The sequence below is a fragment of the Chelon labrosus genome (genome assembly GCF_963514085.1).
Source record: "Chelon labrosus genome assembly, chromosome: 6".
Classification (NCBI taxonomy): Eukaryota; Metazoa; Chordata; class Actinopteri; order Mugiliformes; family Mugilidae; genus Chelon; species Chelon labrosus.
The window spans coordinates 2,439,927-2,456,166 of NC_140342.1; the positions used below are offsets into that span (position 1 = coordinate 2,439,927).

At 39.6% G+C, this 16,240-nt stretch overlaps 1 protein-coding gene and 1 pseudogene across 3 annotated transcripts; both read right to left on the reverse strand.

Annotated features, from left to right (window-relative positions):
* Nucleotides 1–3,903: 3,903 nt before the first annotated feature.
* LOC311488822 (phospholipid phosphatase-related protein type 5-like) lies at nt 3,904–9,207 on the reverse strand (annotated as a pseudogene). Its single transcript has 4 exons — nt 8,777–9,207; nt 7,400–7,532; nt 6,278–6,807; nt 3,904–4,437 (listed from the first exon to the last, which is right to left on the reverse strand). The product of its transcript is annotated as a phospholipid phosphatase-related protein type 5-like (transcript).
* Nucleotides 9,208–9,890: 683 nt separating this feature from the next.
* On the reverse strand, nt 9,891–13,157 carry tyw3 (tRNA-yW synthesizing protein 3 homolog). 2 transcript variants are annotated; one of them, XM_084545921.1, is made up of 6 exons: nt 12,653–13,157; nt 12,445–12,525; nt 12,267–12,365; nt 11,634–11,705; nt 11,032–11,165; nt 9,891–10,940 (listed from the first exon to the last, which is right to left on the reverse strand). In XM_084545921.1, exons 1-6 carry the CDS (start codon nt 12,818–12,820, stop codon nt 10,673–10,675), a joined length of 822 nt encoding a protein of 273 aa, XP_084402047.1. In that variant the 5' UTR covers nt 12,821–13,157; the 3' UTR covers nt 9,891–10,672. The 2 variants fall into 2 exon arrangements, with proteins under 2 accessions (XP_084402047.1, XP_084402048.1); XM_084545922.1 differs by lacking the exon at nt 12,267–12,365.
* Nucleotides 13,158–16,240: the final 3,083 nt, after the last annotated feature.

A 16,240-nucleotide genomic window follows, 5' to 3' on the forward strand; every position in this document is an offset into this window, starting at 1 on the left:
CTACTGCCCTTTTATATGAACCAGTACCCCTTTAGGCTTTTTGGTGCAAACCGGCATGTGGTATTTTGAATTTATTAACTCGATATCAAGTTTGTTTGTTTAAAAACTTGAATTTTTCAGCCATTCCATAACTTTTTGCAGTGAATATCATTTATTTATTGTAAGTTCAACAATCACAAGTTTTAACTGTCTGTTTCAGCATTCAGCATTCATTCAATCATTCAGTCACATTTGATATACTGCAATGAAACGTCTGTGAGTAAGCTACAGTGAGGTCAGTGAGCAGCAGATGGGAGATTGCATCATTTAATGGACAAAAATAAAAATGAAATCTAACAAGTTTTCAACAAGTTAAAAGATCTGGTTTGTGGTCCTGAAGACACCAGCAGAATCAACATGACCATCTTCACCCAAAAGTATTACTCTAAGTGATATGACTCACATCTATTCAAGTAAATCATAAAGCCTGTCTTTCCCTGTAAAAACCTTTGTATCACTTACTCTTGAATTGAGAAATCAGAGTATGGGACATCATCATTACTGGTAAGTCCGTAAATGAAACACTTCAAAACATTGTATCTGTGTATATTTTTTATGTATACTCATAATATATTGTACACTCAGATTGTATTTACAAATTACATTTAATCTGCATATAGTCACTCACCATAATACTTCTGTATGCAATGCCATGTATATTGTAACATCTTGGTTCTAACAGGAAAACATAATTTTCATAAATTTCAGTAATCACTCAGATATCATTTCCAAACGAATAAATCCTGTTTGAACACACAGTATAATAATGTATTAGTCATATCACAGTGGGGTAAACAGCATAGGACAATGCATTAAGGACAATATACAATAGATATATTAGAAACACTAAATCCTTGAGAACGCTGAGCCCACCAAGACAGTACGGTGCTTGTCAAATAACAGGGTGACCTCTGAGCTGAAAGCCCTACTTAATGAGAAGAAGAGGGTTTTTAGATCTGGGGACAAGGAGGAGCTAAAGAGCACACAAAGTGAACTCAAAACGAAAATAAAAGAATGAAGGACATCTACAGGGGAAAGCTGGAAGGCCAACAAGGAAAGTCCGGGGTTGTCTTTTGTTTGATGGAAAAACGGTTGGAGTTGCTTGATGCAGGAACTGCTTGAGGAAGAGATGGCAGGATGGGTGAAAACAACAAGGCTTTCCAAAAGACGGTTGCCCCTCAGCTCAGTGGGTGTGTGGGACTCCACAGAGCTGAGGTTGCACTCTGAGCTAAAGGAAGATCTTGAGGTCTCACGTCCGTCACCTGCCAGTAGAGCCTTTCTCCAAGCAAGGGCAGTCATCTGACTGCCAAGAAAGACTTGTTCCCAGAAGTCACTGACAGACTACTGTAGGTGATGGGCTGGAGGAGAGATCCTCATTTTTGTCTGTTGAAAAGATTTTGAAATATTTTTTCACACTTTTGTGTACTTAACATACAGTACAGTGTAAACGTAGCTGAAGTCTATGTAGTAAATGTTTTAAATGAATGTTTTATCTTTCAGAGTCTAAAGTTACAAGGAAGCAGTTCCACGATGAATAAGTGTATCTACAAAGCAAGCTCATAACCCCTCTGCATGTCACATTAAAGCATCCCTCTTAGCTTTGTCAGCCTTTTGTACATCCAGTATCCTGGACTCTCTAGTGACACCACAAGGGTTTTCCTGTCTACAATGGCTTCCAGTGTGCTGTGGAACATAGTATTATAAATGTAATATTACTGACTTATTACTGTGCAAAGGTTTTTCTGTGATTCAAGTTTTTAAAAAAAAAAATTTTTTTGAGCGTTTAAGCGCTTTGAATCAAAACCTTCAGTAGATCATCAGTGTTGCACTTCCTGTGGGTCCACTCCAAAAGAGTGGAGTGGACCCACAGGAAGTGCAACACTGATGATCTACTGAAGGTTTTGATTCAAAGCACTTAAATGCTCCAAAATGCTCCAAAAAAAACAAAACTTGAATCACAGAAAAACTTTTGCACGGTCATAAGTCAGTAATATTACATTTATAATACTATGTTCCACAGCACACTGGAAGCCACTGTAGACAGGAAAAGTCCAGGATAATGGACGTACAAAAGGCTGACAAAGCTAAGAGGGATGCTTTAATGTGACATGCAGAGGGGTTGTGAATTTTGCAGAAAGCCAGTAAAGATGGCCCTCTCCTCAATGGAACACAGAGACAAGGACAACAACACTGACCTTGGTCTGTAGATACACTTATTCATCATGGAACTTCTTCCTTGTAACTTTAGACTCTGAACGATAAAACATGCATTTAAAACATTTACTACATAGACTACTTACTACATTTACACTACACTTAATGTAAACGTACGCAAAAAGTACACAAAAATGATGAACTATTTCAAAATCTTTTCAACAGACAAAAATGAGGACCTCTCATCCAGCCCATCACCTACAGAAGTCTGTCAGTGCCAGCAGAAGACTTCTGGGAACAAGTCTTTCTTGGCAGTCAGATGGCTGCCCTTGCTTGGTGGAAGCCTCTACTGGCAGGTGATGGACACAAGACCTCAAGGTCTTCTTTAGCTCAGAGTGCAGTCTCAGCTCTGTGGAGCTCTGTGGAGTCACCCCCACACACCCACTGAGCTGAGGGGCAACTGTCTTTCGGAAAGCCCTGTTGAGTTTTCACCCATCCTGCCATCTCCTCCTCAAGCAGTTCCTGCATCAAAGCTTAACCTATGGACTTCTAATATACATAGTATACACCGATCAGGCATAACATTTTGACCTGGACATGGTCCTTCTGAGGGTGTCCTGTGGTGTCTGGCAACAGAATGTTGTTAGTGGGGACCTTTGGGTCCTATGGGTTGAGGGGAGGGGCCTCTGTGGATCATCCCACAGATACTTGATCAGTTTGGGATCTAGTGAATTCGGAGGCCAGGTCAACACCTTGTGCTGTTCTTCATGTTTTTTTAGTTGTTCTTAAACCGTTTCTGTGTGTGTGTCTGTATCAGGCTGCATCCTGCTGGGGATGGATGCTGCCATCAAGGAGAGTCATTCCTATGGGGTGGGGGTGTCTGGTCTGGTCTAGGTGGATGCTACATGTCTAAGTAACATCCACATGAATGCCAGGTCCAAAAGTTTCCCAGGAGAACATTGAATTGTCACAAGATGGTCAATGACATTTACCTGTCAATGGTCATAATGTTATTCCTGATCGGTGTATGATGTCACAAAATTTTACTACATCACATTTTAGACATGAACAGAGTTTGCAATTAAACAACTGGTTGCCTCTAGCTAAAGGATAAGTGTGCTGCATGCATCATCATTTAGAGTATAACATCATTCATTCATTCATTCATTCATTTTCTATACCCGGTTATTCCTGTTAAGGGTCGCGGGGGTCTGCTGGAGCCTATCCCAGCTGTCATCGGGCGAGAGGCAGGGGTACACCCTGGACAGGTCGCCAGTCCATCACAGGGCTAACACAGAGAGACAGACAACCATTCACACTCACATGCACACCTACGGCCAATTTAGAATCACCAATTAACCTAATGAGCATGTCTTTGGATGGCGGGAGGAAGCCGGAGTACCTGGAGAGAACCCACGCAGACACAGGGAGAACATGCAAACTCCACACAGAAAGGCCAGCCGGCCCATGGATTCAAACCGGTGACCTTCTTGCTGTGAGGCATCAGTGCTAACCACCTCGCCACTGTGCTGCCCCGAGTATAACATCAATATATACCATATCAATATCTCTGAACAAAAAGGTTACATGCTATATAGGTTCTGCTAGTGCAAAAATGAATGTCATGTTTAAACTCTTTTGTTCGTCTTAACTGAACCAGCCAGATCTCACTTTGTGGCTTCATCTTCCTCTACTTCTGAGATAAAATACTCATGATCAAAGTTAACAGTTGATTAATTCTTCAGTGCTGCCAAAGGTGGGTTGAAAATGTGGTGACTATGAAAGTCCATGTATTATGCAGAGTTTATGATGATCTTTCTCCCCATGGTCACGTTATGACCATGAGTAAAGCGGGTGCTGGGTCATAGTCATGTGACTTCTGTAAAGGATCCTGTGCACTGAGGGAACAGGAAAAAGAAGCAAAATGCACTTCACTTATGTACACTGCTGCTGGATCTTCCTATCTATTTTATTTTCATGGTACACTGATTGTCAGCATACAACAATTTCTATCTCAGTCATGTCAAAAGAACAGTAACAATGGATATACTATATTTCATATACAGTGTGCTATGTTGTGTCTTACTAACTTGTATACTTTACCTGTGAGACGACATATTTGTCACTGGCCTCCATGGTGTGATTGATTTGAGGTGAAACCTCATCAGTGTTAGCTGTGCCTGCGTCAGACAGACTTTGAGGAATCGCTGGTCTCTTTTTAAAATACTGAACCACAAACACCACCTACAAATAAAGAAAGGAGAAGAAACAGTCATGGTGATTTAATCAGTCTAAAAATATCTTGCACACAAATCATCCCCCAATGACACAACAAACAAATAAATCTAGGGACTGTTTAATGTGACTGCAGGGAGATGGAGCCTCATCATTTTGTTCTTTTATTTGGATTGTTTCTAGACCCAGCTTTCTGTTACAGTCAACACTGATGTGTATGAGTCTATATACAAAAGAGGAATTCAACATCATCCAACCAACAACGATTCATGTGCTGTGTCCTGCAGCAGTTTAGTCCATTAATCCAGTTTTATATAAAAGAAAGAGTCTACTATGTATTTGGCCAAGTAATATAATGATGTTCAGGACCAAAGTACTGGAATAAGTCTCTGAAAAGAGATTTGATTTTGATGAGAGTATTTAAAATGTGACAAATGTTAAAGAAAATTATTATTTTAGATTGAGAGAATTTATTTAAGAGGGCAGCCGGCGAGTGTTTATTGTTTTCTTGACAAATGAATAGGTAGACAATCATTTTGGAAACGTTAATCTATTGATTAAAGCTGTGGAAAAGTACAGGCAAACCTGTCAGTGTTACACAGTGTATACTGTATATTTATGTGATACCGCTGAAAGTATCCAAGTGCACCGTGGCACGACACACAGAGGAAGGCCTTTTTTGATTAGGGGTCATAACTTTTCACTCGTCCTCTACCTCACTCACCCCATCATCTCGCACAGCAACAAAAATACATAGTATTCACAGTTTGTGAGTCTGGTTAAAAATAAATGTGGCTCTAGTGGCGCACTCTAGTGGGCATAGTAATTATGATGAAGAATCAGGTGGCACAATTACTGTGAATAATGAAACCAGCGTGTGAAGTCGGTAGGGGCAGACGGATGGTTTGACAAAACACTGAATTTAACATCAGAGATATCTGGAGCCACATTGTTATAGCGCGTAGCACATAACCAAGACTTTGTTAGTTTTCAGGCTGACTGTGGGCTTGTGTTGCATGTCATTTCTCTCTCTTCTTGTTTCTTGTCACCCTCTTAACCAGGGGACATATAATAAAAGCAACGATGCTCAAACCAAGGCTAAAGCTATCTGTAATACCTTTTGCCTTGGGTTAGGTGTAGGCTGTATTACTTAGTACAGTCTGCATTCAGTCCAAGCAAAGAAACACATACAGACGAGGACAAAATTGTTGGTACCCTTCTGTTAAAGAAAGAAAACCCCATGATAGTCTCTGAAACAAGTTGAAACAAACAAATGTAATACTAAATAAAAATGTACTGAGAATTAACTAATGAAAATCAGACACTGATTTTGAATTGTGGTTCAACAGAATCATTTAAAAAAAAAAAAAAAACCTAATGAAACTGGCCTGCACAAAAATGATGGTACCCTTAATTTAATATTGTGTTGCACAACCTTTTGAGGCAATCACCGCAATCAAGTGATTTCTGTAACTCTCAATGAGACTTCTGGACCTGATGACAGGTGTTTTGGCCCACAGGAACATCAAGCTGCTTGGAGATGGTCTTATAGCCTTTACCGTAAACGTGCTTGTCTATAATTTTCTCTCTAATGTCCTGAGATAACTCTCTCCTTAGCTTTCTGTGGTCCATGTTCAGTGTGATACACACCATGACACCAAACAGCACAGTGACTACTTTTCACACGTTAAATAGCCAGACTGACTGATTACAAGTTGGAGACATCTGTGATGCTAATTACAGGACACACCTTAGTTTAACGTGTCTCTGTGGTCAAATCATTTTGAATCATTTCTAGAGACCTGTGTTATGACTGCTATTTCTGTTTATTTAATGAATAATAACTGACCAGAAATACAGCAATAGCAACCCCAATGGCTTGTCCTGCTATAACATCACTCCAGTGGTTACGATATTCAGCCACTCTGTTGATCCCTGTCAGCAGAGCCAGACTGACCAATGATAGACTGAGGAGAGGACCAGCCAGTCGACCTCCACTGGAGCCAATACAGGACATGAGGTACATCTGAAAAGGAAGATTATTTCTGTGACACCTCTCAAAAACCATACATTAGGCTTCCTTTCGCAAATCGAATTCCTTTGCGTTAGTGTCAACAGTGGCACTCACTGCCAGGTAAACAGCTGGGTACAGACTCAGTGCAGCCTCTTTGGAGGGAAACGTCTTCCTGGCTCTCATGATCTCATCAGGGTCACCAGTGCAGGCATCTGATTGGCTGACAAAGAGCGCTGTATCCTGGCAGCCGAGAGCAGTGTAATTAGGCTGGCAAACGGTCAAGAAGTAAGGAGCCAGACTTCCAGTGACCAGCTGACCACCGTTAACAAAGATGTCGGTTGAAAACAGACCGAAAACATAGACACCTACAGAAAAACATATGGATTAGATTAGATTACTTCCATCAGTATACAAATGGAAGCAATTAAAATCGGCTAGTTTGCTTATCTTGTCACATTCACATACATTAAAGGTGACTGATTCAGGCTTTAGTAGAAACTGTAACTCAAATAAATAATTCATGTACACACAAAAGTAAAGCTAAAATGATGAAGCCTACTATCATGCTGAAATCAGATTGTGTGACTTCAGCTGAGAAAGTAGCACTAACATCTGTAAAAACATCTGAGGCTGATGGTTACACTGAGCATATTTTTACTTGTTTATTACATCAGCCCAGAGGTGCCATCATTACACAAGACATTTTCCCTCCCCTTTAACAATTAAAATAATAGCTACAAATTGTGCTAGCCACTGATGTGACACCTGGTACGCTAATGGTGGCCAAACCTCCAACAGCCAGACAAGTACATCAATTGTGGATAAACTAACAGATGTAAAACATACATGACACTTTTAATCAAACCAAATAAAGGTGCAATTACAAATAAAATAAAATAACTCCTGAATGTTAGTACTAATTATTTTACTGTGGTTTTTGTGTTATCCTTAGATTACCAAGGAAACGGAAGGTCCTGCGGACCATAGGGTTCACGTAGCAACAGTCCCCCATGACAACAACCTTCTCTTGGTCATAAAGGTTGTTTGAGTTGTACTGAAGAATGAAGATAACTAGCTCTACACCGGAAATCTGCAAAAAAAGAAAAAAAAAGAAAAAAAAATTAATTAATGAATGAATGAAAAAGACAACACATGAGAAGAGAGAAGAATGAGCAAAATTTAGTGTCAGTTTAGTGTTGAGCGGGTGGTGTGGGTTAATCCTCTAGTTAGAAAGCTCAGTTGTTGTTATTTGGGGGGCATAAAACTACAACAATGAGGTGAAAGATGCAAAACAATCTATGAGGGGAAGTGATAATTGTCTGTGGGGTTTGTGCCACAAGTGACCACAAACCTAAACAAAGACAAACATCTGTACTATATTGGTTTATGACATGGGTTGTATCCAGTACAAGTACAGGCAATCACAGAAAATAGCCTGCACATTAGATATGTTGATAACTTTGTTTGTATTTTTGGGGGGCGCAAGTCAGTTAACACATCCTTTATGATACATCTAGTCATTTGATCTACTTAATATAAAAATGTTGATCAGTTTTGCTTCAAGATTTTCATTTCAAACATTGTCTTCATCCAAACGTAGCACAGACTGTGACTGAAATTGCAAACAAAAATGCAAATTATTGTTCATTTCCATCCAAATTCTGCGAATATGAGCAGCTGATTTGCTGACAGATGGCATCACTAATTCTTCATTTGGCTGCCATTAAACCATTGCAGAGTTAAATGGAACAACACGTTGCTTGCAAGTTGAAATAGTGCCAGTCAGAATCCAGACAGTGAATATGAGTGTAGAGGACATGACATAAATATGGCATTTCTATTTGGATCATTTATTTTACTGTGGAAGGTTACTGTTCCCATCCCATCACTCCAAACAGATCTGATGCCATCTATTGTTTTATCTCTTCGGGGAAGCAGACGCATCAGTTAAATGCAGATTAAGCCTCTTGTCATCTACAAGCCATCACATCGTTGTTTCTTCTGTTTCTCTTTCTCTCTAAGCTGTCTCTTGTCACTTGTCACACATTGTTGGGAATAGCTACAGCATTAATTTAAAGATGCATCAAGAAATCTATGAATGCTGTAGGGAGGTAACCTAGCTAATCAGAACACAGAGTCAGCAGACATTTTATGAAAAGGAGTGGCTTCAATTCATATTTAATGATGAAGAGCAGTCAAGAAGCTGAGATATAAATGAACTTTTATTGTTGTTTAAGGGTGTGTGCCTCTCTGTATCCATGTCTCTAGCTCTGTTAATGGTATCATCATTATCTTAATCACCACAAAGTAAAACAAAAGCTTGAGTCGACTCACCAATACAACAGGCAGTCCGCCCACCACAGAGTACAGTATAACTGGTTGTATGCGGCTTTTCTGTTCAGGTCCAGGATCAGGTTTAGTCAAAGTTGGATCTCGGCAGATGAAGCCCTGCTGTGCCGGACTGAAGGTGTCTGTGAACTCACAGTAGTAAACCAGCATCACTGTAGCTGCCATAATAACCACCTGGAAGTAGAGCATGGTGTATTCAGTCTGGTGTACTGCTACCACGACGATAAGGAATCCAGTTGCAAGATGGAGGTGATGACTGACTACTTCTGACGTGATGATGAAGAATCCAACTTTCAATTTGCAGTCACTATTGTACTTCCTGATCCATTTTTTCCATTTCTGGTCAACAATCCAGTTTTACTGATGCAGTTACACATAACTTCAGTCCAAATAGCATCCAGAGATGACAATTATGACTATACCAAAGACCGCTGTGCTGATGGTATACCCCTCAGAGATGAAGGAAGTTGTTCTTTGGCTTTTTTATGTGATTCTTTGAGAGGGAAACCTTGCCCTTCCGCTCCTGTGACTTTATTCAATCATCTGAGTGGACCAGGGAATTTATTCTATTTCACTGAACAATCTCTAAAGGGCCACTTTCAGTCTACTGAGCACAAACTTACATTACTACAGAGCAAAACTAGTGAATAAGGCAAAGAACAGAGAATTCTGGTTAAGGAGTTCTCATTGGACTTGGATAAACAGGAAAACAGAAAATAAATAGAAATTATCTGTTTTTTGCAAGGTTTTCACATTGGCTGAGGTGGAACAGTTATGTGATAAAATGTCAACTGAAGCTACAGTGCCACTGAAAAATAGATTTAAAAAAAACTTCAAATGAGTGTGGAGCAATAGAGAAACCATTACCATTGTACCTTCGATAGAACAGACAGAATTTTCATCTTTCTCTCGTTTTTCTGCCTGATAGAAGGTTTATAATTATCAGAGTAGATCTAATCCGTTAGACTTGTGCTACAACAGCTATATCTGCTCATTAGTTAAATACTGACTGACCAAAAATCGCTTGCCCTGCTACTATACAACATCACTTGACTAGTTATGCTGCTCAGCTCTCTTTAATGGCACATTACTAGAGAAGTAAACAGCACTTGCTCTTAATCTCAAAGAACTAACTAACCAGAGAAGGCTGGTAGTAGTTGGTACATCCCCATAGATGCCCAAGAAAATACAAGTAAAAAAAGTAGAAAAGGAAAACAACATTATTAAGCTTTAAGGTAAATGGCCACCAGGCAGGTTAGAAGACTTATATCATAAGCACTACTGCCCTCCAGTGGCCAGTGTCAATAATATAATATTCTACATTTGATCATTTTAATGGTGGCTTCATTCATCTTTTTAATCCATTATTGATCCCTAACAAATTTTGCAACCTTGTTTATATCATATTTATGTGCTGCATATGCATGTGTGAATGTACAAATTTGCTTCCTTCTGCTGCTCTCTTTTCTCTATTTTCATGTGTTTCTTTTGTCCCTTTTGGCTTTCTGTATTAGAGCATTTAGTTGTTGTGATGCAATAGTGTAAGGCTTGTAAAACACACATTTAATTTAATTCTAGATTAAAGTCAATTAACTCTAAAAGAGAAAAGGGCCTGCAGAGAGCTTGGACAAAGTATTTTATTTGCATTTAGTTTCTGTCAGAAACACTGGAAATATAGCAGTTCAATTTGGGTTCCAGTAAAAATGGTAGATCACCTGTGATGTTGGACTCCATCCAACATCACATCATGACTAGCTGTATTGTTCAAGTCAACATGAATGTCTCTGCTCAACAATCAGCCCTGAAACATTTAAAAAGGAGCAAGTCTATAATCCAGTCCATGACAAACTCGGTAGGGTTTTTTTGTGCAGAGCCACTAGTTCATGTGAACAGATTCAGACAGTCATTCAGGTCTGGCGTGCTGCTGTCCCCGTCACCCTGACAAGAGTCAGTCTGGTGTTGTTCCCTCTTCCGCCTTCGTTTATACACACTTGTTTTGTTCCTCTGCTCTATTCCTTTTTCCTCTTCGGCATTTTCTGTCTCCGGTGTGTTAGGGGGTTCTTGAGGTTCCAGTGAATTTGGAAGATCTGTGATTTGTACATTTTGTAGTTTCTCTGTAGGCAGGGCAGACTGGAGGTTCTCGTAAAACCTGGAGATGACAGAGAGAAAAAAAAGATTTTGAAATGATTTCTAACAAGAAGGTTTCATATTTTTGTTTCACAGCCAACCAGTTTACCAACCTGTGTATCCGTCTAAGGTTCTCCTCCATCTTCTGATTGGCTATCTGCGTAAGAAAGTCAATGTACTCATGTTCAACTAGAAGCTTTCCTTCGTGGCCCAGAGGAACCTCAAGGCCATGGGTGCTACGCACTGCCTGGAGGGATAAAATAAAACAAAACATGTTTACACCTTGAGTTTTTGTCTTCATTTTAGACAATGTTTTTTTCTCTTTCTTCAGCAAGCCCTACAGAAAAAAGAAAACTGTACTGTAAACTATACCATACTAAAACTAGGCAAAATGGCCTTAGTTGCCGTTGACTAAAATATAGTAAAAAAACAACAACAACTAATCAGAAGCACAGAACATGACTTTTTCCAAATGGAGTGCCAAAATGCACACTGTTCAAACCTTACATGGTGCTGAACACAATCTGTTTCTTGGTTAAGAATTCTATCAACATGGGGCACTATTTCTTCATTCACCATTCAAGGTTAATACATGTTAACACAGTGTATCATGCCTGTCTTTTATTTTTTTAAAAAAGAGTTGAGCGCTATTGAGAGTTGAATGTAAATTTTATTTACAATCCCTCAATCCATTTAAATTAGTTTGAAAGCATACCGTGATGATCTTCCCTGTCTTGCTGACAGTGAGGCCAGAGTTCCTGAAGCCTGAGTTGACGGCCACTGAATGCTGCAAGACAAACAAAACATGCTGAAAGTGGTGAGTTGGTCTGTGAGGCATTAGAATCAAGTCACAGACAGCACTGACTTACAGCGCTATGCAAAAGCTTTTAGAACTAAAAAGTAAAATAAGTGTCTACAAAACGATCATGAGTAGTTTTGGTTTATCAATTAACTTCATGCAAAGTGCAGTAAGGATGAAAACACGTCAGATTCTTATTTCGTGTGATCAGCCTTTAAACACTAAACACACACTACTCTTGTAATCAGAGACTGACTCAGGCTTGTTACAGAATGAATTTGGTCAGATCAGACAATTCAGACATTTCTGCTGGTGTTACATGATGGATGAAGTTCCCAAAACATTTGCACAGTCATCCAACACTAGAATACCCCTAAGACTGTGTATACACATACCTCTAAGAATCAGTATATATACTGAACAAAGAGTTCAGTATATATACTGAAGTGAAACAGATGTGTTTGAAAGTCTGCCATACAGACTCACAGGAATAAAGACTTCTGAAAGTCACCGCATCTTAATAAATCAACAATAGACTGTCATTCTCACCACCAGCTGTGCATCTTCCAGCCTCCTGCACTGAACGTGGAGGACAAAGGGTTCAAACTTCAGCACAGCATCACCCCTGGACCCGTTCAGACCAGACATCTGAAGCACACTGACATGCAGTGATTCATTCAATCATCATCACCATCAAATGCAATAACAAGAGTGCATCGTGCCTCACCAGGTCATCAAAGGTGCATTTCTGATGTGAGACGAACAGCCAGACACAGTTTTGTTTCTGGACCTCGCTATGTTCTGGAGCCTAGAGAGTGAAAACTGGAATTTAATATAACAATACAGATGTGTTACACCACTGTAGGCCAGTTCAAGTCCGAATCGTTTAAGATGCTTTTCTTTCCCAGGTCAGTCCTCAGTGAAGCCTCTCTTACCCCGTCGATGAGGATGATTCTCCCAGAGCAGGAGCTGGTGGTGAAGTACTCCTCGCAGCTGTTGAGCAGAGACACGACATGCTCAATATCTTGATCCACACTGCCTTTCTTGCTCATGTCCAGCTTGTTCAGACACTGATTCTTCCACTGACTGAAGGTCTTCTCCATAACTAATTCAACGCAGCAAGTAGTTCAACGTAAAGTGTTTCCGCAGCGTCAGCTGGCGGCGTAGTAAGGCGCTGAGAAGCTCAACGTTTAACTTGCACCTTTAATTCATTTCTACTTAGTGAATGTTTGCTAGCTGCTGCCTGCTAACTTTTGCTGTACTGTTGGGGGTTGGTTCTTCTTCTACATTTAAATAAAAGTAGTTGCTGATACGACCCAACGGGGCACACTGCCACCTGCTGTAGCGGAGGTCCAGTGTAAACGTAAATATATAGAACACTGTAATCTTACTCCGTTTCTAAACAAGCATTTCAGGTGAATGTGTGAGTATGTGTGTGTTTGTGTGTGTGTGTAAGAGCGAGAGAGAGAGAGAGAGAGAGAGAGAGAGAGAGTGACAGAGAGAGAGAGAGACAGAGAGAGAGACAGAGAGAGAGAGAGAGAGAGAATTATCCCCTATAGGACTGGCATAGTTTTGCTGGCCCAGAATCTATATGTGACAGCAGAGCAGAGCAGAGAATGGTGGACTAAGGAAAACAGTGGAGGCAAATGAGAAATATAGTGGCCAAGTACTAGTGCAATACATTATGAGGCTCAGAGCACAGGTCAGTCGAACTCTTCTTCTCTTATTTACATGTTTAGTGATCTTTAATGTATGTACACTCCTCAGATAAGATGATGTTTATAAATGCATGTTTAAAAAAAAAAAAATGTGCATATTGATGGACTATTTTCAGGGGCAGTAAAATCTGAATTCTGTGAACTAGAGATTCCTTGAGGACTGCAGTGGATCGAGGCAGAATAAAAGACAATACTGTAATAATAGTGTAAATGAAAGAACATGTAAGCCTGCATACAAGAGTGTCTCATGAAAAATGGGTTGTTGAATGGATGTACATCATTAGTGATTTAACTTGAACAGTCATTTTACAAGTTAGAGTGGAACACTCTGCAAGGTTCATATCATCCAGCTGGTGGAAAGCTTGTCACTTTGTTGCCAGAAGGGATTTCTTCATATTTGATGAATAATTTAATATAACTGGAAGTGTTCCCCCTCAATCACTTACACCCCTCCCATTCACATTTATGTGTCAACAATTGGGCAGGCAGTTGTATTACATTATTTGTACTTTTGTACCACACCAGAGTAGCTGTTTTATTACATAGTAAAAGGCAAATGGATGATTGATTGGATGATGGATGATGTTCAGTAACCCTTAGACAGTAAATGCAACATTTACAAGTATGCTAAAATACCACTATGTGCACATTGTATTATATTCACTCAGGTTAACTGAACATCTTTGACTTCAGTTTGTTTTGCACTAAGTTAAAACTAAGCAGTCTGTCACAGAGTAAGTATGAGGAATTTTTAAACATGCCTGTTGTAGTGTACCAGCTAAAAGTTAAAAGTTCTGGCACGTCAGGAAGTCTTGGATGAGAAAGGACCAAAACATTTCACATGCTATTGATCATCTACACGGTACTGTTTTTATAAAGGCAAATCATTTTTGCTCCTTTCACTGCACACACAGTTTTATGATCAAGACTTTCTGGAGTGCAAGAACCGTCTAGGTGCCTGAGCCCGGTGTAAAAAGTATCTGACTTAGCATTTTTATTTTATTTTGATATCTTCTAAGAATTCATAGACTATAGCTGTTGCAGTCTTTGCTGCCACGGCCACAGGTATTATTCTCGTCTATTGCAATGTTAAACTAATTGCGATTTCCTTGTGTCATGTTTTTACAGTTTTGCATGTTTAGTAGAATCTGTGATTCTAAAAAAATTTTTTAAAACTTACTTTGGCGTATTTCAATTTGTGGCATTAGTGTTATGACCTACTGACCGAGCAGAGACTAGATATCAGAGTTACAAAAATAAATTATTATTCTAATAAATCATGTAAAGAGGCAAAATAGGTGTCAAAATGAGATGTGGTGAGCTTCAGCATCAAAAGAATGGCAACCCCCATATCACGCCACACCTCGTAAGGTGTGGCTGATGGGGGTCATTAAGCCCATGCACGACCCAGACACTGTCACTGCAAGGAAGTAAGAGGGATGTAACAATGAGCAAATCTACTTGTGCAGAAGAGTAGCAGCTTTCACTCTCTAAAATCCTCTTTACTGTCTTGATGAACATGGATAACATTAATCCAGTGTATATTTAACCACAACAGTGGTTAACAAAATGTGGTCGAGTGATAGGGGTCTTTGAGTAGCTGCCAGGTCAGCCTCAGAAAAATACTTTATTTACTGAGATGTTCTTCAGTTGAAGTTAACTTAGTAGTAACATAATGAGAGATTGTATAAGAACAACTTAAAAACAGAGCCGGGCTCAAGAGAAAGAAGTTTGTTAGTTTTGGATAGAAATTATTTTCCAAATGCAGAAACATGCCAAAATTGAAATTAATTTGCTGAGCAAATAATTAGCTGCTTCTCTAAATATTATACGTTTGTAAATAAGAACCATTCCTCCCTACTTTGAATCCCAGTGACTTTGTTGTGATTTAAAATGGGTTTCAGTTTTTATTTTGATTAATGAAGCTGAAAAGGGAACCGCAATCCTGTTTAGCAGTTGGTTTTACACCCTATCATTCTTGCTAAAGTGGATCCAATCTTTTGGAGCAGGCCTTTAATCTGGCTCTGGCTCCTGCTCTGTCTGGAATATGCAGTAGACCACATTTCATTAAAACCGAGCTCCCGCACTAAATTAGTATAGGCACCATTCTGTGCCCTCTGGGGAACACTGTGCAAAACTAATGCCTGTGTTACCTGAAGAAACACTGAGTGTGAACAAACCCTTATGCATTCCTTCTGAGAGAAGCATGAAAGACATAATAATTCATCCTAGTTTTAATTTGCAAAGTAAACTCTGGGTTGAATTCTGCTGAGCTGTTGCAGTTTGAGGACAAACATTTGTGCTTGTCATTAAAAAAAAGACATTTAGAGTTAACAACAATAACAGTGTCCCACTAAGCTATGACAACAACAATACTGGGACCCTGTGCATCTAAACAGAACTCATTCATCCATTTATTTTATGATAGACCTATACACCTGCTTTTACTGCTGCAATACCATGCATGTAGTTTATGAAGTTTTATTAAGACTAAATGTTTATATTGCAGAAAATAATCGTGAATTGACTGAAAAACGAGGTTTAAGGCAAATCAGCTAATTATTTTCATTTTCATTTATAACACAATATTCCCTTTTGACTGAGCGTGGTCTTGGTTTATTAAACTCTGACACCACAATGCACGGTGCCTCCTGAGGCTATACCGTGACACAATGCGCTCTCTCCGCTATGTGTCCCACATATCATCAGGACGGGGGCTCTGTAACGCTTGAGGGGGGCGTGCACACTCCCTCATGCGCGCTACCCGTGCGGAAAATAGGTTTTTAGCACACTCTTACGTCACAC

Excerpts from the sequence above, each read along its gene's own strand:
- tyw3 (XM_084545921.1), bottom strand. The coding sequence starts at position 12,820 with ATGGAGAAGACCTTCAGTCAGTGGAAGAATCAGTGTCTGAACAAGCTG. Across the intron at positions 12,366-12,444 it reads AATGCACCTTTGATGACCTG|ATGTCTGGTCTGAACGGGTC; the intron begins GTGAGGCACGAT and ends AGTGTGCTTCAG. Across the intron at positions 11,166-11,633 it reads AGACAGGGAAGATCATCACG|GCAGTGCGTAGCACCCATGG; the intron begins GTATGCTTTCAA and ends TTATCCCTCCAG.